Consider the following 21,486-nt stretch of genomic DNA (forward strand, 5'->3'; position numbering starts at 1 on the left):
GAGTCTGACATTGCTCCAGCGATTTTAACTTTATGGGTTCTGTCCTTTAGCCAGTTTGCAACCCATCTAGTGACATAAGGGTTTACATTTAAGCTGTTGAGCTTATCTATGATGCCTGAGTGGGGTATTGTGTCGAAGGCCTTAGCCAAGTCCATGTAGGCTGTATGGACTGCTTTGCCCTCATCAATGGCTCTAGTGACTGTTTCGAAAAAGTCAACCAGGTTCAAAAGCAGGATCTGCCCTTTACAAAGCCAAACTGGGTGGGATCAAGTGTCTGTAGGTCCCCAATGTCTCTGTTTATGAGTTCCATAATGATTCTTTCCATAGCTTTGCAGACCGGGCTGGTTAAGCTTATGGGGCGGTAGTTCCCAGGGTCTGTAGAGGTACCCCCCCTTTGTGGAGTGGGACCACTGTTGCTGTATGCCAGTGTTCAGGTACATATCCTGTAGTAAGGCTAAGGTTACCCCAGATATTAGGTGCCCCCCTAATGGGAAGCAATTTTATATCTATCTATCTATATCTATATCTATATATATATATATATATATATATATATATATATATATATATATATATATATATATATATATATATATATATAGATATATATAGATATAGATATATATCTATCTATCTATCTATATATATATATATATATATTTATATATATCTAATCTATATATATCTAATCTATATATATATCTATATATATATATATATATATATATATATATATATATATATATAAAACCCAGCCACTGGGGATGCACAAGCCAGTGCATTTCTTTGTGCCGGTCCCAAGCCCGGATAAATGGGGAGGGTTGCGTCAGGAAGGGCATTCGGCGTAAAAATTCTGCCACATCACTTATGGTGCAAAAATTTCATATTTCCACACCAGATCGGTCGAGGCCCGGGTTAACAACGACCACCACCAGTACTGTTAGCCAACAGGGTGCTGGCGGAAATTGGGCTACTGTTGGCCGAAGGAGAAGACGAGGGTGAGGGCAGGAAGAGAGGAGGAAGGTTAGGAGTGTAGCAGTGAGGGTAGGAACTTTGAATGTTGGTACAGGAAGGCAGCTAGCTGATATGATGGAGAGAAGGAAGGTTGATATATTGTGCGTGCAAGAGACCAGATGGAAGGGAAGTAAGGCCAGGTGTTTAGGAAACGGGTTCAAATTGTTCTATCATGGTGTGGATGGCAGGAGAAATGGGGTAGGGGTTATACTAAAGGAACAATATGCCAAGAGTGTTTTAGACCTGAAGAGAGTGTCTGACAGAGTGATGTTTATGAAGCTCGAAATCGATGGTGTAATGATGAATGTTGTTAGTGCATATGCTCCACAAGTTGGGTGTGCGATGGATGAGAAAGAGAAATTTTGGAGCGAGTTGGATGAAGTTGTGGTGAGTGTACCCAAGGGTGAGAGACTAGTGATTGGAGCGGACTTTAATGGGCATGTCGGTGAAGTGAACAGAGGGGATGAGGAAATGATTGGTAGGTATGGTGTTAAGGAGAGGAATGCAGAAGGTCAGATGATTGTGGATTTTGCGAAAAGGATGGACATGGCTGTGGTGAATACGTATTTTAAGAAGAGGGAGGAGCATAGGGTGACGTACAAGAGTGGAGGAAGATGCATACAGGTGGATTATATCCTATGTAGGAGGGCCAGTCTGAAGCAGATTGGAGACTGCAAAGTGGTGGCAGGGGAAATTGTAGTTAAGCAGCATAGAACGGTGGTCTGTAGGATGACGTTGGTGATCACGAAGAGGAGGAGGAGTGTGAAAGCAGTGCCACGGATTAAATGGTGGAAGTTAAAAAACGGTGATTGTGAAGTGGAGTTTAGGGAAGAGTTAAGACAGGCACTGTGAGGCAGTGGAGAGTTACCGAATAGCTGGGTAACTACAGCAGAACTAGTAAGGGAGACTGCTAGAAAGGTGCTTGGTGTGACATCTGGACAGAGGAAGGAGGACAAGGAGACCTGGTGGTGGAATGAGGAAGTACAGGAGAGTATACAGAGGAAGAGGCTGGTGAAGAAGAAGTGGGATTATCAAAGAGATGAAGAAAGTAGACACGAGTATAAGGAGATGAGGCGCATGGCAAAGAGAGAAGTGGCGAAAGTTAAGGATAAGGCGTATGGAGAGTTGTATGAGAGATTGGACACTAAAGAGGGAGAAAAGGACCTGTACCGATTGGCTAGACAGAGGGACAGAGCTGGGAAAGATGTGCAGCAAGTAAGGGTGATAAAGGATAGTGAGGGAAAGGTACTCACAAGAGAGGAGAGTGTGTTGAGTAGATGGAAAGAGTATTTTGAGAGGCTGATGAATGAAGAGAATTAGAGAGAGAGAAGGTTGGATGATGTGGGGATAGTGAATCAGGAAGTGAAACAGATTAGCAAGGAGGAAGTAAGGACAGCTATGAAGAGGATGAAGACTGGAAAGGCTGTTGGCCCAGATGACATACCAATGGAAGCATGGAGGTGCTTAGGAGAAATGGCAGTGGAATTTTTAACTAGATTGTTTAATGAAATTTTGGAAAGTCAGAGGATGCCTGAGGAGTGGAGAAAAAGTGTTTGGTACCTATCTTTAAGAATAAGGGTGAAGTGCAGAGCTGCAGTAACTACAGAGGGATAAAATTGATCAGTCACTGCTTGAAGTTATGGGAAAGAGTAGTAGAAGCTAGGTTAAGAAGGGAGGTGATGATTAGTGATCAGCAGTATGGTTTCATGCCAGGAAAGAGCACTACAAATGCAATGTTTGCTCTGAGAGTGTTATTAGAGAAATACAGAGGTCAGAAGGAGTTGCATTGTGTCTTTGCAGACTTGGAGAAAGCATATGACAGGGTGCCTAGAGAAGAGTTGTGGTATTGTATGAGGAAGTCGGGAGTGGCAGAGAAGTATGTAAGAGTGGTACAGGATATGTACGAGGGTAGTGTGACAGTGGTGAGGACTGCAGTGGGAGTGACAGATCCGTTTAAGGTGGAGGTGGGATTACATCAAGGATCAGCTCTGAGTCCTTTCTTATTTGCAGTGGTGATGGACAGGTTGACAGATGAGATCAGACAGGAGGCCCCGTGGACTATGATGTTTGCAGATGACATTGTTATCTGTAGTGAGAGTAGGAATCAGGTTGAGGAGACTCTGGAGAGGTGGAGATATGCTTTAGAGAGCAGAGGAATGAAGGTCAGCAGGGCTAAGACAGAATATATGTGTGTAAATGAGAGGGAGTGTAGAGGAATGGTGAGGATGCAGGGAGTAGAGTTGGTAAAGGTGGACAAGTTTAAGTACTTGGGATCAACAGTTCAGAGTAATGGTGAATGTCGAAGAGAGGTGAAGAAGAGAGTACAGGCAGGGTGGAATGGGCGGAGAAGAGTGTCAGGAGTGATTTGTGACAGACGGGTACCAGTAAGAGTGAAAGGGAAGGTCTACAAGAGGGTAGTGAGACCAGCTATGTTATATGGGTTGGAGACCGTGGCACTGACAAAAAGGCAGGAGTCAGAGCTGGATGTGGCAGAGTTAAAGATGTTAAGATTTGCACTCGGTGTGACTAGGATGGATAGGATTAGGAATCAGTATATTAGAGGGTCAGCTCATGTTGGACAGTTTGGAGACAAAGCAAGAGACGAGATTGTGTTGGTTTGGACATGTGCTGAGGAAGGATGATGAGTATATTGGGAAAAAGATGCTAAGAATGGAGCTGCCAGGTAAGAGGAAAAGAGGAAGGCCTAAGATAAGGTTTATGGACGTGGTGAGAGAGGACATGCAGGCGGTTGGTGTGACAGAGCAAGATGCAGAAGATAGGAAGAAATGGAAAGAGATGATCCGCTGTGGCGACCCCCAACGGGAAAATCCGAAAGATGATGATGATATATCTCTATATCTATATATATATATATATATATATATATATATCTATATATATATATATATCTATATATATATATATCTATATATATATATATATATATATATATATATATATATATATATATATGTATAGATACATACATACATACACAAGGCTGTACCTCCAACAAAAAAGCAAATACACCAAAAAGCCTAAAAGCATAGTAAAGGAGAGTAGAGGTATAACCAAAAGTCGTCAGGGGGCTGGAGGGAGGGTAAACAGGACTGCAACAGTGAATACACTCTAACATCTACATTTATGGTAAGTGTACACAACTGTACTATGTTCTTCATGTTTCACTGTTGCAGTCATCACATTTGGGTAGATTCCCAAAGCTAAGGATGGGAGGAGGAATTTAGATAGCATTAGGACCAGCTATAAGGTCCTGCAAGACTGCAGTGGCAAAACCAGCTCTGGATTTAGAGAAAATTGGTAAATTGTAATGCTTGGTGAAAGTATGTAGGTAGCAGCTCTTAGGATGTCCCTGGTAGGGACACCTCTGAGAAAGGCTGTAGAGGTAGATGCAGCCCTGGTTGAATGGGGTCTAATCCCCTGTGGGATAGGTTTTCCATGGTGCTTACAGCAGAAATGAATGCAATGGCCTATCCATTTAGAAATGGTTTGCTTTGAAATAGCCTTCCCCTCTGCCTCTGCAGCAAATGCCACAGCAGTTGTTCAGATTTCCTTTGAGGTTTAGTCCTATCCAAGTAAAATCTAAGTTGTCTGTGCACATCTAAGGTGTGCAGTATCCATTCCCCTTTGTTCTGTGGATTAGAAAAGAAGGTTGGCAAATGAATGGACTGATTAAGAGCCACACTGGATACCACCTTGGGCATGAAGGAGGGACTGGTCCTGAGGGACACCCTGTTCGCATGAAGGATGATGAAAGGCTCCACTGCCATAAGAGCCTGTAATTCAGATTCCCTTCTTGCTGAAGTGATTGTTAAAAGGAAGGCTGTTTTCCAAGAAAGGAATTTTAACTCTGCACTTACAGCTGGCTCAAAAGGAGGAAGAGAGTGAGTTTTTCCAATACACAGTTAAGGTCCCAGGCTGGAATTGGGGCTCTCCTGGGTGGTCTTAAGTTTTTGGCCCCTCTGAGAAACTGCTTGAGCAGTGGATGAGAGAAGATGAGTGGTTCTGTGTTGTAATGAGCTGAAATGGCTGAGGCGTAAATTTTGATGGAGGAAAAAGAAAGGCCCTTGTGAAGCATCTCAGTTAAGTATTGAAGAATCTGAGGTAAATTGGGCGCTGCTGTGCCTCTCCCTTGAGTTTGGTTCCAGGCACAGAATCTTTTCCACTTTTCAGCATAATTGGGCCTCCATGCCTCCAAAATGACATCCAGCACTTGTTTAATGAGAGATGGTAATTAGCCAGGCTGCCGGGTTCAGGGTTTGAAGCTGAGGGTGCAGAATCTGGCTCTCCTGCTATGACAGCAGGGTAGGGGTCTGAGACAGGTGCCATGGAAACAGCAGTGACAAACTGCTCAAGAGGGGATACCAGTGTTGGCGTGGCCAGTCTAGTGCAATCAGTATCATCTTTGGTTTGTCCTGTTTGATCTTTAGTAGTACCCTGGAGAGGAGAGGCAGAGGAGGAAAAGGCATAAACTGATAGAATTTTCCAGCTGAAGGACAGAGCATCCACTTTCCAAGCTTGTTTGTGGGAAGTCCTTGTGCAGAATTTGTCCAATTGGTAGTTCTGGGGGGAGGCAAACAGGTCTATATCTGGGCTCCCCCATTTGTTTATCAACATGATGAAAGTCTTTGGTTCCAGTTTCCACTGGTGTGGGTCCACGAGATTTCTGCTTAGTTCGTCTGCCAGTGTATTTAGTTTTCCTGGCAGGACTTGAGCCTGTAGATGCACTTGGTAGCTCAAGGCTGTGTTCCACAGAGCCATGGCTAGTCTGCAGAGGGGGTAAGAATGGGTACCTCCCTGCTTGTTAATGTACCACATAACAGTGGTGTTGTCCGTCTTCACCATTAATTGTCCTGGAAGAATGTGGTCCTTGAAGGCTGTCAGAGCATTCTGTACAGCTAACATTTCTTTTTGATTGATATGCAGGTGCATTTGACTTGGGTTCCATTTGCCCTGAATCCACTTCCCTACCAGGTGAGCTCCCCATGCATAGTCTGATGCATCTGTTGTTAGGGTTTGGGCGGCAGGGGGTAGAGTGAATGGTAGTCCCTTGCTTTGGTGGCAGGCCTCTGCCCAACAAAGGAACTCTAACGGTAGGCAAGGTATGATAGGAATCATTGCTTCTAGATCCTGAGAATGTTGGCACCATAGGCTTTTTAGATACCATTGTAGTTTCCTCATATGCAGTCTTGCATATGGAATTAGTAGAATGCAGGAGGCTATGAACCCCAAGGCTTGCAGTATTTGCCTTGCAGATAGCAGGGTTTTTGTGGCCATTAGCTTGAAGTAAGTTGTCAAATTAATTTGAATCTCTGGCGTGAGGAAAGCCATCTGGGAAGTTGTGTGCAAGCTTGCTCCCAGGAATACAATTTTTTGACAGGGTACCAGATGTGCTTTGTTTTCGTTTATGGTGTACCCCAGACAAGTTAGCACCTATTGTACAAATGCCAGATGATTCAAAAGTATGTCCCAGCTTTCTGCCTGAATTAGACAATCATCCAGGTATGGGTATATTTGAAAATTTATTTGCCTGCAAAATGCAATGACTGGAGCTAGGCACTTTGTGAATACCCTGGGCGCAGTAGATAAGCCAAAGGGCAGTGCAGAGAACTGATAGTGCATGTAGCCTGTTTTGAAGCGTAGGTATCTTCTGCAAGATTCCCTGATTGGGATGTGCAGGTAGGCTTCCTTTAAATCCAGTGTTGCCAACCAGGCATCTTTGCCTAGCATAGGAAGTAACTGGTGTAGAGTTAGCATCTTGAATTTTGGAATCAACAAAAAGGTGTTTAAGATAGAAAGGTCCGGGATAGGACGCCATGAGTTGTCTTTTCTGAGTACTAGGAAAAGTCTTGAGTAGAAACCTTGTCCCTTTTCCTCTTCTTGTACAGTTTGAATAGCCCTTATGCTTAAGAGAGAGGGTACTTGCTTTTGAGCCTCTGCCCACTGATTTGGGGGCAGATCTGGCCAACCGTTTGGGGTTGGTAACATGGGGAAGTGAAATTTGTATCCTTGGGAAACTATATTTAAAACCCATTTGTCCTGGGTAATGAGTTCCCAGTTTTTTGCCTGCTGAGCAATCTTTCCCCCTAAAGGAGCAGTCAGATGAGAAGTGCTTGGAAGTTTTAAAGTTAAGTCATTGAGACAGTTTACTATAGGGGGGAGTCTTACTACTCCCTGATTTGGAAGTGGGAGCCCCCCACTGCTTAGTCCCGTGCGTACCCCTGGGACTGAAGCCTGGGTGTTCTGCTGGTTCTGGGTTTGGACTAAGAAGGCCTGGAAGAGGCAGGAAAAGACCAATTCTTAGAGGGCCAATGCCTACTAAATCTTGGAGGCTGTACTTGTAGGAAATCTTTAACAGTTTGCATAGATTTAGCTTTTTCCTCCATCTTTTTAAGAACTGCTGCTTTGTTGCCAAACAGGCGGTCCTGATTTAAGGGAGCATCCAGCAATTTTAGTTTTAACATGATCTGGCAAAGATTGCTCCTTAAGCCAAGCATGCCTTCTAAGTACAGACCCAATGACAGCAGCCCTGCAAGATGCCTCTAGTGAATCAAAACCACACTGCAAAGTATGCTTTCCAACCTGTTCAGCAGAATGCATTAAATCCTGTAAATCCTTATTTTCAGCACAGTCAGGAATCAACATCATTTTCTGTTTAAGCAATCCAATAATATACTGCTGATACTTTAACATATGAAACTGGCAGTTTAAGGCCCTAATGGCCAAAGTTGCAGAAGTGTATACCTTCTTACCCCTTCTATCCAGCGCACTGGAGTCTCTATCAGAGAGGGTAGGATTTCTGGCAGTAGTAGCCTTAATGCCCTTGGGTCCCTGTGAAATGGTCTCAGGATCCACAGTAGGATTTTTAAAAAGGAAATTGTGAGTCAGGAACCCTGTAATATCTATCAGGTTTTCTGGGAGCAGGAGGTAAAGAGTCAGGGCCCAAGCTAGATTCCGAAAAGGCATCATCAACAATGTCTAGTACAGGAGGGATAGTTAAAGGCCTGTGTTGGGGCAGGAGTAAGAAATCCCAAAGCCTCTTTTTAGAATCAGAGTAATCCTGGGTTTCCCAGCGAAAGTGCTCCCTAAGAGTATGCAGGGTTCACCAAGAGAGAAATCCTTGGGGGGGGGGGGGGGCAGAGGGAATACAGTCCTCTGCATCAGAATTCTCATAGGTAGAGAAGGGTAAATCCTGGTCATCAGAGGAAATAGAAATTTCAGAATCCTGGTCAGAAGTATCATAAGCAAATTCAGTCCTAGGTCTCAGACAGGGAAGGTTGGCTTCCCCTGATTAAAGTAAGTTCCTTCAGCCATTCTTATAATTTGTTTTTTAGGCAAAGAGGCCTGACCATGCGGTCTGGGCGTCAGTTTTTTAGGCATGGTTCGAGTTTTAGGCCTTGAAGAAGAAGATGGCGTCGGTTTAAAATGCAAGTCAGTAGGCCTGAATACACCCTCAGAAGCCGGTGCCCGCACAACGACTCCGGACTCATCCAAGGTACAGACATCCGCAGGTTCCACAGCTGAAGCATCTCGCGGTATACCGGACTCCAAATGGGTCTCAGTAGAGGCCTGCAAATCTAAAGTAGCGGGTATCAGGGGCTCCAAAAGCACCTCACTGAGTACCGGTGACTGGCTTAGGAGAAGCATAGTTGGCAGCTTTGGACCTAGGCAGCCTGTCTCTGTCTTTATCTTTGTGTTTTTTCAGAATGTCGGTAGTCGGATGTTTTACTGAAGACATATCTGGATAATTGAACCGAGTACCAAAATATTTAGAAGCGTAAATTTGCAGACAACTAATAGTTTGTTGCTTAAATAAGGTACAAAACCGACAGCGAGGTATGTCATGGTCAGGGCCTAGGCAAGGAATACAGTTTTGTTTGTGTCTTTCGGCTTTTCTCGGTTAGGGGTCGCCACAGCGGAACTTCGGTCTGCTAATGACTGGCAGTAGACTTTTACGTGCCGAGTTTGCCAGCCCTGACGCACAACCTTCAACGAAGGTACGCCCATTCATGCATGTCTCCACACAGAAGATGCTCTAGCTGAGAATCGAATGGGACAACGTATTGCTGTGAGGCGACAACACTACCGCACCACCACCACCGCAGCAGGCAAGGAATACAGTACAAATGAAAATCTTTGTGAGGTATTTGCTTTCCACAAGAAATACAATTATTGACTTTTACTGACATCGGTTTAGAGCAAGAAAAACTTTCCCCAATGGGGTACTTAGCTTTAGTTGAAGACTTCGGTTCTGAAACTCAAAAACGAAAATTTCAGGAGTCGGCCGACCGGCACTTGCGAACTGCTTCTGCTTCGGGCACTGCACAGCAATAAAGACTGATGTAATGGCGTCGGCTGCATGCTTTATACCCCTGACTTCCTGATGTTACAGAAGATGAGACCGCAACCGACACGGACCCAAGACTTTGATAATCAGGCTGACTGAGGGCTACTGCAAGTCGATAACCCAAATGTGATGACTGCAACAGTGAAACACGAAGAACATCAGCACACCTACTGAAGCCCCAGCTTTGGCCTTAAATACAAAGCCATTTATTTTACATTATAAGCTCCCTTACCACAGCAATAACTGTTACACAAATCATAAAAAGCAAGATGCATGTAGGACAAAGGCACTTACAAAATCCAAAATATTATGGGCAAGACTTAATTACAATGTACTGCATATTTTTACAAATTCAGAAAGCCTAAAACCTAATGCATACATTAAACTATTTCAAATGGCAAACTGTTTTCAATGAAACTATAACTAAAATTTGTCAAACATAGTATAACTCACTCAAAACTATCAGCAGTGTATACTGATGATAAAATCTGTCATCAGAAAATGTGGTCAAAGAAATGTTTAAACAAAAAAATGGTTAAACAAAAAGTGAATGAAACCCTTCACTTACACATTAAGAAAGGGGAAAATCCCTAGACAATGTCTGATTCAGACTACTCATGAAAGTAAATTTTATCAGTCAAATACATTCTACAGCTACTACTGTGGACAACTACCTGACACTTCTGGCCACTCAGTTGGAAGAGATTAAAATTGACAAGTCAGACTTGCCTGAAAGATGCACTACAACAAAAAATAACTACAAAAGCACAATCTGGTCTTATTATCTCATGAAATTTTAAAGCAATAGAAAATATTAGAAGCAGCAGATTAGCTACTATGCTTTCTTACCTTACTTGTATCAGGGCTATCTGGATCAAACTGAACCTGTTTCACGGCCAGCTCCCTTCCTGTATCAACGTCATAACACAAATACACTCTGCCAAAAGCACCCTGACCAAGCAGCTTTCCTAACCTCCAGTTTGTTGGTGCACGTGGAGCTGAAAATATAGTTTAAGAAGATTGTGTTACTGCAACAACTTGAAAGAAAAATTTCAGTTAACTTTATGGTCTTTAAAAAAGGAAACATGCACTGTCTTATCTGTAGAGGATAACTGAAAATGTGTCAGATGAGCAAATGACTGCACTTATGTTTTAGCTCTTTACTTGGAGTTCCAGCAAATGCAACAGATACAACAATGGACAAACAAGAAAGGGATAGTAGTATTGAATAATTTTCTCCCCACTATGGCTCCGATATAGATCCTACATGAGTTACCACCCCTTGCAGTTTCATGGGCTAACAGTATTCTATTACAAAATAGAATTATGAACTTGTGGTACACCCTTGTCCCTATGATTAGTCTGTTCCATATACTTTGCATTTTGAAACCCTATTGCTGCATTAAGGCATTAACAATATCACATTTGCATATTCCAATAATGAATTAATACACACTTATAACTGTATGTGTGTGTGTTAGGTGCACAACTTGTCTCTGCCTCAAGAAACTTTTTTTCTCTTCTCATTTCTTGTTTTTTTCATCGTGAGGGCAGACCTTATTTTCCTTTTGGATGTGGGGGCTTGCCTCTCTGCATAAAGGTGGTTTTAGTTTGTTAATGTTTTTATATTGAACTTGTGTCCTTCGATCATTTTATTTTTCCCTGATCAGCATGATTCTCCTTATACTCACCTGGATAAAGTTTTATTTACTTCCTTTTTGCCAAGCTATGAAATTCCAGATCAGTGGTGGACGATCCACGATCCACACGCTTTTCAGTCTAGATGAAGCACACAATCCTCTTCAGTGATCCCAGTCTGAATAACACCAGCACTGGAAGCTACACAAGAGGTGTCACCATAAGATGCCTAAACTCATTTGCTACTTCTCAGAAACAAAACCAAAAAAATTTACATATGTGTATGCATGAGCACACAGTTATAAAATACCTCATACATACCTGTGTACTGACAGAAAGTACTGGTGTGTAAGAACTTACCATCACCTTAGAGATGTCCTTCTCTTCTATATGCTACTGTATTTATGACATCAAGGAGTTTGCCTCTGGTGAATTCTCGCATGTCCGGCCGTTATATAAAAGTTAAATGGTACTGCTAGGGTGCGCATGACATCCTGTCTGTCTCTCAGACATCGGTTGTAAACAGACGTCGGGTATGAAGTGGACGTCAGCATGCACCTCTTCAGAAGTGAATGCCGCTGGAATCAGCGACTACAGAGTGGTTACTCCAGGAAACTGGAATCAGGCAAGTGTGAGGGGGGAAGGCTGGGTGAGAAGCTATACATCAGCATATAGAAGAGAAGGTTATGGTAAGTTCTCACACAACAATACTATGTCCTTCTATTCGTATGCTGCTGTATTCATGACATCAGGGAGTTTGTAAAACTCCTGTCCTAAGGAAGGGGAGGCAGACCAGAAGCAGTTTACACAAACCTATGGAGGATGGCACTAGCAAATTCTGCCCTGGCTTTAGAGACTATATCCAGTTTGTAGTGTCTGGTTGAAGTGTGAACTGAGGACCAAGTAGCTGCCTCAAGGATAGCAGCCATGTACAATCCTTTAAGGAAAGCCCCTGAGGAGGACACTGAACTGGTTATGTGTGCCCTAAATGGGACTGGGAGTGACTTACCATGGTTGGTGTAACAAAAGGAAATCTTTTTTGACATCCAAGAGGATATAGTTTGCTTGGAAACAGGTTGATCCAGGTCTCTAGGGTGAAAGGAGATGAAGACCCTTGAAAATATCCAAAGCCAGTATCAAGGCTATTTCCTTGATACTGATGTGATCCTTTTGTTGAGTGGGGGTCCATGCATTCCTCACTCTCCAATGTCTTAGGTTTGCCCCCCCCCCAGCCTGTGTCTGAAGCATCAGTGAACATGTCTTGGTTTGGGGGTGAGGGCTATAGGAGCAGGCCCGGATCTGACTGAATCTTAAGAGATCCACCACTTCAGTTCCTTGGACAGACAAGGAAGTATGGGGACCGTGAACTCTAGAGGATGTAGGTGTTGTTTCCGGATATTTCTCAGATACCACTGATACTTCCTCATGTGTAGCCTTGCTACAGAGACCATGAGGATGGTGGAGGCCATGAATCCCAAGACCCTGAGGAATTCCCTGGCTGAGATGGTTTTGAGGGGAAGGATTCCCTGGAAGAAAGATGTGAGGCTCACGATTTTTTCTGTTGGCAGGCAAGCCATCATTTCCCTTGTCAAAATCAGACATCCTAGAAACACCTGATCCTGAGAGGGTGTTAGGGAGGATGTTTTTGGGATTTATGGTAAATCCCAGGCCTGCAAGGAGGGAGACAGTGAACAGTACAGTTGTGTACACTTACCATAAATGTAGATGTTAGAGTGTATTCACTGTTGCAGTCATTACACTTGGGTTATGCTGCTGGCAGGCTACCCTCAGTTGGCCTGAATTCCAAAGTCTAGGTCCAGCGACTGTTGCTGTCGCCTCTTCCCTGAAGTCAGTGCGCCAGGGGTATAAAAGATGCAGCCGATGCCATTTTCCTCAATTTTTCTTGCCCCAGATATCAGGTGCCCTCAAAAGGGTAGGCCAAAAATATGCCAATAAAACATGCATGCACCAAAATATATAGTACCTTCATCTACAAGCAAATACACCACATAGGTTGTATAGATTAGAGAAGTGCAGATAAGTTGCAGCAAAGATATGGGGGATGGTGGGTGGGTAACCTGGACTGCAACAGTGAATACACTCTAACATCTACATTTATGTTAAGTGTACACAACTGTACTATGTTCTTCGTGTTTCACTGTTGCAGTCATTACACTTGGGTTGAATCCCAAAGCTATGGTTGGGAGGCTGGAGCTAAATGGCATCAGGAGCGGCTATGAGACCCTGCAGAACTGCAGTGGCAAAGCCTGCCCTGGATTTAGAGTAGATTGGTAAATGATAGTGCTTTGTAAAGGTGTGCACTGAACTCCAGGTAGCAGCCTCTAAAATGTCTGTTTGGTACTCCCCTGAGGAAGGCTGCTGAAGTGGCTGCTGCTCTGGTAGAATGTGGCCTAATGCCCTTAGGCACTGGCTTGCCATGTTGTGAATAGCAGAAACGAATGCAGTAGCCTATCCACTTTGAAATAGTCTGCTTTGAGATAGCCTTTCCTTGTGATCCTGCAGCATATGCCACTAGTAGTTGCTCTGTCTTTCTGAAAGCTTTGGTCATGTCCAAGTAGAAGAGTAGCGATCTGTGTATGTCCAAAGAATGCAGAATTCTCTCCCCCTTATTCTGTGGGTTTGGATAAAAAGTAGGCAGATGAATAGTTTGGTTAAGGGCCACACTGGATACTACCTTAGGCATAAATGCCGGGTTTGTCCTCAGAGAAACCCTGTCTGGATAAAAAATGATAAAAGGTTCTACAGCCATGAGTGCCTGTAGCTCTGAGACTCGTCTTGCAGAGGTTATTGCTAGGAGCAGAGCTGTTTTCCAAGATAAAAACTTTATATCAGCTGTAGCGGCGGGCTCAAAAGGAGGCAGGGTGAGTTTTTCCAAAACATAATTGATGTCCCATGCTGGTATTGGTGATCTCCTTGGAGGCCGTAAGTTTTTAGCTCCTCTGAGGTACTGCCTTAACAAGGGATGGGAAAAGATTGGTGGCTCTGTACTGTAATGAGCCAAAACGGCAGAGGCATGAATTTTAATTGATGAAAAGGATAGGCCTTTGTCCAGCATCTCAGTTAAGTATTGCAAAATCTGAGGAATATTTGGTACAGCTGTGTCAATTCCTTGTGCCTGGTTCCAAGCACAGAATCTCTTCCATTTGCCAGCGTATTATTTTCTGGTACTAGGCCTTCTGGCCTCCAAAATGACATCCATTACAGCTTTAGTGAGAGGTGCATTTTGTATCACTACATTATATGCCATGCTGCCAGATTTAAGGTCTTTAGTTGGCTGTGCAGGATCTGATTGTTTTGTTGGGATAGTAGATGAGGTACTTGAGGCAAGGTCCAAGCCGGGCATTGAGACAAGTTCCTTAGGATTGGATACCAGTGCTGGCGGGGCCAGTCTGGGGCAATCAGCATCATCTTTGGCTTCTCTTGTCTGACCTTTAGGAGTACCTTGGGGAGGAGAGGTAGCAGAGGAAAGGCATATACTGCTAAGCTTTTCCAGCTGAAAGATAGGGTGTCCACTTTCTATGCTTGTCTGTGATAAGTCCTTGTGCAGAATCTTTTTAAGTTGGCAGTTGTGAGGAGAGGCAAATAGATCTATATCCGGGCATCCCCATTTCCCTGTTACCATGCTGAAGACTTGTGGATCCAATTTCCACTCGTGGGGATCCATGAGGTTTCTGCTTAGTTCGTCTGCCAGAGTATTTATCTTTCTTGGCAGGAATTGTGCCTGCAGATGTACTTGGTAAGTCAATGCCGTGTCCCACAAAGTCATGGCTAGTCTGCAAAGGGGGTAAGAATGAGTGCCTCTCTGCTTGTTTATATACCACATGACTGTGGTGTTGTCTGTCTTTATCAGTAGTTGTCCCGGATGAAGTAGGTCCTTGAAGGCTGTCAGGGCATTCTGAACAGCTAGCATCTCTTTTTGGTTGATATGTAGATGCATTTGGTTTGCGGACCATGTGCCTTGAATACATCTTCCTGCCATGTGGGCCCCGCAGGCATAATCTGATGCATCCGTTGTTAATGTCTGCCCGGCTGGGGGTAAAGTGAATGGCTGTCCCTTGTTCTGGTGACAAGCCTTTGCCAACCAACGAAACTCCTGTTGCAGGCAGGGAAAGAGGGTAATTACTGTTTCCAGGCTGTGGCAATGTTGAGTCCAAACACTTTTTAGGTACCATTGAAGTTTCCTCATATGCAGTCTCGTATATGGAATTAGTAGAATGCAGGATGCCATGAAGCCCAAAGCCTGCAGAATTTTTCTTGCAGATAACTGGGCCTTTGTTGCCAACAGGTTGAAATAGGTAGTCAGTTGCCATTGTTTGTCTGGCGTGAGATAAGCCATCTGGGCAGTTGTATTTAAGCTTGCACCCAGGAATATTATCTCTTGAAAGGGTACTAGTTTTGATTTCTTTTCGTTGACTGTGTACCCTAGGCCTGTTAGAAATCTCTTTACAAACGCCAGATGCTGTAGTAGAATGTCCTTGTTCTCTGCTTGAATGAGGCAGTCGTCCAAGTAAGGATATATTTGTATTCCTCTTTGCCTGCAGAATACAATTACTGGTGCCAGGCACTTTGTGAAGACCCTGGGCGCAGTAGATAAGCCAAAGGTCAGTGCAGAGAATTGGTAATGCATTGAGCCAGCTTTGAAATTGAGGTATCATCTACATGTTTGTCTGATTGGGACATGCAGGTATGCCTCTTAGGTCTAAAGTCACAAGCCAAGCCTTCTTGCCCAGCATGGGCAGAAGTTGCTGTAGAGTCAACATTTTGAATTTTGGTATATCCAGAAATGTATTTAGAATAGATAGGTCCAGTATTGGTCTCCAGGTCTTGTCCTTTCTTGGCACCAAGAACAGTCTTGAATAAAACTCCTTGTCCCTGCTCTTGCTCTGGTACTAGATGAATGGTCCTCATGTCCATGAGGGATGAGACTTGCTTTTGTGCCTCTGCCCATTGATGTTTTGGCAGGTCTGGCCAACCGTTTGTCCTTGGCAGGGTATGGAAGTGAAACTTATAGCCCTGTGACGCTATGTCTAGGACCCATTTGTCCTGGGTTATTATGTGCCAGTTTTGAGAAAAAAGTGCTAGTTTTCCACCTAAAGGTGCTGCCAGAAGATAAGTGCTTGGTGCAGGCAGGGGGAAGTCATTGGGACTGTTTCCTGTATGGCTGTGATTTGTCTCCTCCACCTTTGGAGGTAGAAGCACCCCATTGTTTAGACCTGTATGAGCCTTGGGGCTGGGATCTGCCTCTTGGGCGTCTATATCTACCCCTTTGTGGTCTGTCTGACACTGGAAAGGAGCAATTCTTTGCAGGCCAGTGTCTGCTAAATCTTGGAGGCTGAACCTACAAGAAATCCTTAACTGTCTGCATAGATTTAGCTTTGTCCTCCATTTTCTTTAACACCTCTTCTGCTTTAACACCATGCTTTAACACATTTAAGTATCATGCTGTAATGGGGCATCTAATAATTTTGCTTTGACATGATCAGGCAGACTTTGTTCCTTTAACCAAGCATGCCTCCTGATGACAGAACCTGTAACAGCGGCTCTGCAGGAGGCCTCCAAAGAATCAAAACCACATTGCAAAGTATGCTTTCCAACTTGTTCAGCTGCATGCAATAAATCCTGCATTTCTTTGTTTTCTGCACATTCAGAATTTGTCAACATTTTCTGTTTAAGCAGTGACATAATATATTGCTGATATTTGAGCATATGAAACCGACAGTTTAAAGCCTTATAGCCAAGGTAACGGAAGTGTAAATCTTTTTTCCCCATCTGTCCAATGCCCTAGAATCCCTGTCAGAGGGGGTAGGGTTTTTTGCAGCAGAAGCCTTGACCCCTTTGGGACCCTGAGAGATAGTTTCTGGGTCAGCAGCAGGGTTTTTGAAAAGGAATTTATGAGAGTCAGGAACCCTGTAGTACCTGTCTGGCCTTAACAGGAGCTGGAGGTAAGGAGTCAGGGGTCAGACTGGACTCTGAAAATACACCATCAACAATGTCTAACACAGGCGGAATAGCTAGGGGCCTGTGTTGTGGTAGTAAAAGGTAGTCTCTGAGCCTTTTCTTAGATTCTGAAAAATCTTGGCTCTCCCAGTGGAAATGCTCCCTCATGGTATGCAAGGTTTCCCCAAACGAGTAATCCTCAGGAGGAGAGGCTGAAGGGATAGATTCTTCAGCATCAGAATCCTCATAGGGAGGAAGAGAGTATTCCTGATCAGAAGAGGAATCAGATGAAATGGAAACCTGATCAGAAGATTCATATTCTGCCTCTTGCCTAGGCCTTTTATCAGGTGGGGGATGGGAACCCCTGATCAAAGTAATCAAGTCTTCGGCCATTTTGAGCATCTGTTTTTTGGGCATGGAGGCCTGTCCAAGAGGCTGTTGTACTTGTTTCTTTGTCTTTAAGGGTGCTTTAGTCTTTGCCTTTGAAGCTGAAGTCGTTTTAATGTATAATTGAGTTGGTCTGAAAACACCCTCAGAAGCCGATGCCTGCTCAGCGGCTCCGGACCCATCTGAGGGAATAGTCTCCGAAGGTCCAATACCTTGAGCCTCCAGTGGCCTAGGCGACTCCACGTGGGAGTCGGTAGTGGCCTGCGAGTCTAAAGTAGCGGGCATCAGGGGCTGCGAAGGCGCCTCACTGAGAACCGGCGACTGGCTTAGAAGAAGCCTTGTTGTTGGTTTTGGACCTCAGATGCCTGTCCTTTTCTTTGCGTTTCTTGTGAATTCCGGTAGTCGGATGGCTATCCCGACATCGTATAATTAAATCTTCTGCCAAAATAGTGTAATGCAAAATCGTACCGACGCTTAATAGTGCGTTGTTTAAATCTAGCACAAAACCGACAACTAGCAACGTCGTGGCCAGGGCCTAGGCAAGGAATACAGTAAGAATGAAAGTCCTTATGAGGTATTTGCTTCCCACAAGAAATACAATTATTAACTTTTTCTGACATCGGTCTGGAGCAAGAAAAAGTTTCCCCAACGGGGTACTTCGCTTTTAATGAAGACTTCGGATCTGAAATTCGAACAGGAAAATCTCAGGAGTTGGCCGACCGGCACTTGCGAACTGCTTATGCTTCGGGCACCGCATGGCAAGAAAGACTGAGGAAAATGGCGTCGGCTGCATCTTTTAAACCCCTGCTGCACTTGACGTCAGGGAAGAGGCGACAGCAACTGACGCCGGACCTAGACTTTGGAATTCAGGCCGATTGAGGGTAGCCTGCCAGCAAGATAACCCAAGTGTAATGACTGCAACAGTGAAACATGAAGAAAATCGTAGGTGTTGCAGGGCCATGGAACGTAGCCTAGATAAGGATGTCATCTAGATAGGGAAAAATCTGTATTCCCTTCATCCTGGCGAAGGCCATGACTGGGCCAGACATTTTGTAAATACTCTTGGGGCCGTAGAAAGACTAAAGGGTAAAGCACAAAACTGATAGCATGCAGAATCCACTGAGAAGCGAAGGTACTTTTTGAATAGTGGATGAATAAGAATGTGCATATAGGCGTCCTTTATGTCCAAGGACACTAGGAATGCCGGAGGCAAAATAAGTGGAAGAAGGGTAGGGAAAGACAGCATCCTGAAGCAGGGGACTCGGAGGAAGGTATTGAGGTGGGATAGGTCCAGGATGGGCCTCCATGGACCTTCTTTCCTGGGGACCAGGAAAATTCTTGAGTAAAATCCCTTCCCTCTTGCAGAGGGCGGGACCTCTTGAATAGTTCCTTCAGCCAGAAGTTCCTGCAGGATTGGGGGAAAAGTGGGATTTGGTCTCTGGGCAGAGGAGTGATGCCTTTGGGAGAGGGTGTGGTCTCTCAGGTCATGAAGTATCCCTGTTTTATGACAGATAGGACACAGAAGTCCTGGGTAACCTACTTCCAAGTGGGAAGGGAGAGGCACATCGAAAGAGGGGTGTCTAGATGGAGGGCCTGGTAGTCACAGATTACCAAGCTTTCCGTAAAAAGACTAGAGGATGGAGTAGAGGAGACAGACCTGGAGTGCTGCTTCCTGTGGTCCTTTCTAGGTTTAGTTTGCATTCTCTTAGATGAGGACCTAACAAAAGGAGTGTTAGCTGGGTAGTTTCTTTGAAAACATGGAACTGGGGAGACAACGATATGTCTCAATTCCTGCAGTTCCTTGCCTTTGGTCTGGAGGGTCTTAAAGGGTTCAGCAGCAGCTGACCCAAACATGTTTTTGTTATCCAGGGGAGCATCTAGCAGCTTGGCTTTTATGTCATCGGGAGAGGTTGCAGTCTTAACCAGGAGTACCTCCTGATGACAGATCCAGAGGCGGCAGCCCTTGCAGATGCTTCTACAGCATCACAGCTGCACTTGATGGAGCATTTGGTCACTTGTGTGCAGTAGTTCAGGAGAGAGGAAATCTTGGCTTTAGCAGAAGAGTCAGGGAGCTCTCCCAGTTGCTTGACCACATCTTCCAAGAGAACCTAGGAATACTTGGCCATGTGCATCTGGTAGTTGATTGCTCTTACTGCTAGGGTTGCAGAAGTATAATCTTTCTTTCACAGATGCTCCATCATTCTGCTCTCTTTATCAGTGGGCAGTAGAGAAGAGGATGGTAGTAATTGAGGTTTTGTCAGTGGTCACAGAAATAACTGCAGGGTCTGCAGAAGGGGCTTTATACAGAAAGGTTCCCTCCTTGGGCACCTTTCAGAATCCGACTGGATGCTTGGATGCTGGGGGCTGTGAGTCAGTATTTTTGGAAGCAGCCAAGAAGGCATCCAGAAAGGCAGGGTGTACTGGGGGCACAGCAGAAGGGCTGGGAGACTCCAGTTGTCGGAGTTCATAGTATCTCTTTTGGGTCTGAGTGACCTGACTGCTTTCCAATTGTCTCACCAAAGGTGAGGTCCTCACCAGCGGAGTCCGTGACGCTGGACTCCTCATCTGGTGAAGCATATCCCAGAGGAGAAGCGATCTGAGAATTATAGATTAGGGATTCATCGTCTGATGAATCCTGTTCTGCAGAAGAGATGTTTGGAGCAGGTCCCTTAGGAGTAGAGGGCATGGGGGTATGTGCAGGCGTCGGGCCCTGATGCAAGGCCAGACAGGCAGTGAGCAGGCCTTGGGTGAAGGCCTGCCAATCCAGACTCTGGTCGACAGGTGAAGCAGGCAAAAGCTGAGAAATAGGTTTAGTTTTCTGTTTCCTCTTCTTATGGGTGTCTGGGGGAGAGGATTCAGAAATGCAGTGGAGGGTTGGAGGGCTGGACGCTGGCTGACACTCCACTACATCAGAGACTATGTCCTCACATACTATGATTTGGGAGACGTCAAGTGGACCCTCAGATATAATGAGCCTTGGGTCCCCCTCAGCGACTGAATCGGACGCCCAAGATTCCCTCCAGGATGTGACCTCAGGGAAATGAGAGATTTCCTCTGGGTCTTCCACCGAAGGAAGCTCCGGGGACTCCGGCTCAGACTCCAGGCCTTCACAGGCCTCGAGAGCAACAGCTGGAGTGGAGGGCACAGCAGTCTGTTTGGGCCTACTCTTTTTGGCCTTCTTGACTGGGGGCTCGTCCGAGGGTTCTGACATCAGGTCCATCCTGGAAGCTAGACATCTGAGTCTCTGATTTTCATGGTATAGTATTAAGGCCATGAGATGGTTTCTGAGGGTCTTGGGGACAAAGGCCTGACAAATACTACAAATGGTATGGTTGTCTTCATGGCCTAGGCAGAGCTCATGAGAATCCTTATGTGGAATTTGCCTTCCACACCTACACTTGCCCTTCCTGACATTTAAAAAAAAACAGTAGCAAGTAACCAACAGAAAACCCCTAAGGAGAACTTATCTGAAGTTGGATGAAGAAACGCTTCTACTGGCAACGTGCCGACTGGAGCTGGCAGTCACACAGGTAGAAGTTTTATTTTTTACCTGTTTATTACATTTTGTTGACCGGGAATGTCCAACTGGGCCAGAGGCCCATTTTCAGTGGAGGCCCGGGGGGAAAAGCTCCACAGAAAAATACAATACAAGTAGATGTTTAGATACACAGATTATCAAATTGGAATGCAATTTTACAAATCAAAAACAAACATCACAAAATAGTATGTATTTTTACAATATCAAAACATAACATATCAAGATAGTTTGCATTTTTACAATATCAGAAACATCATATATCAAGAAGAAATATTACATGAGAATTGTGTGTTTACTGGTCTAGATCCTAGGGCAAGATCTACCTTGTTGAACATACACAACATGATGGTGGGAAACAATCTACTAATGGAGCAGCTTTGTAGTGAATAAACAAGAAGCTGAAGTAAAGCATTATTTACAAGTTGAGAGAGCTGATTGTAAAGGTGGTAGAGGAGCCGAAATAAGTTACAAAAGAAGCAGAAGAGGATGTTTGAGAGTAGCTAACAAGAGTGGAGAGTGGGTTTAAGCAGGGGAGTGGCAGGAGCATAGCCATTGGTTGCTAAGGAGGTGTTTTGGTAGTGGTTTG

At 44.5% G+C, this 21,486-nt stretch overlaps 1 protein-coding gene across 2 annotated transcripts in view; it reads right to left on the minus strand.

Moving 5' to 3' along the window:
• The window catches only part of MAP3K2 (mitogen-activated protein kinase kinase kinase 2), a 2,021,635-nt gene that overhangs the window by 310,343 nt on the left and 1,689,806 nt on the right, over positions 1 to 21,486 (minus strand). For both annotated transcript variants that reach the window (XM_044075108.1, XM_044075107.1), the window contains exon 15: positions 10,229 to 10,377. In XM_044075108.1, coding sequence (XP_043931043.1) covers positions 10,229 to 10,377 — 149 coding nt within the window. The remainder of the gene's footprint in view (positions 1 to 10,228; positions 10,378 to 21,486) is intronic.

Source organism: Protopterus annectens, chromosome 6.part0 (genome assembly GCF_019279795.1).
Source record: "Protopterus annectens isolate FY-2018-M chromosome 6.part0, PAN1.0, whole genome shotgun sequence".
Taxonomy (NCBI): Eukaryota; Metazoa; Chordata; order Ceratodontiformes; family Protopteridae; genus Protopterus; species Protopterus annectens.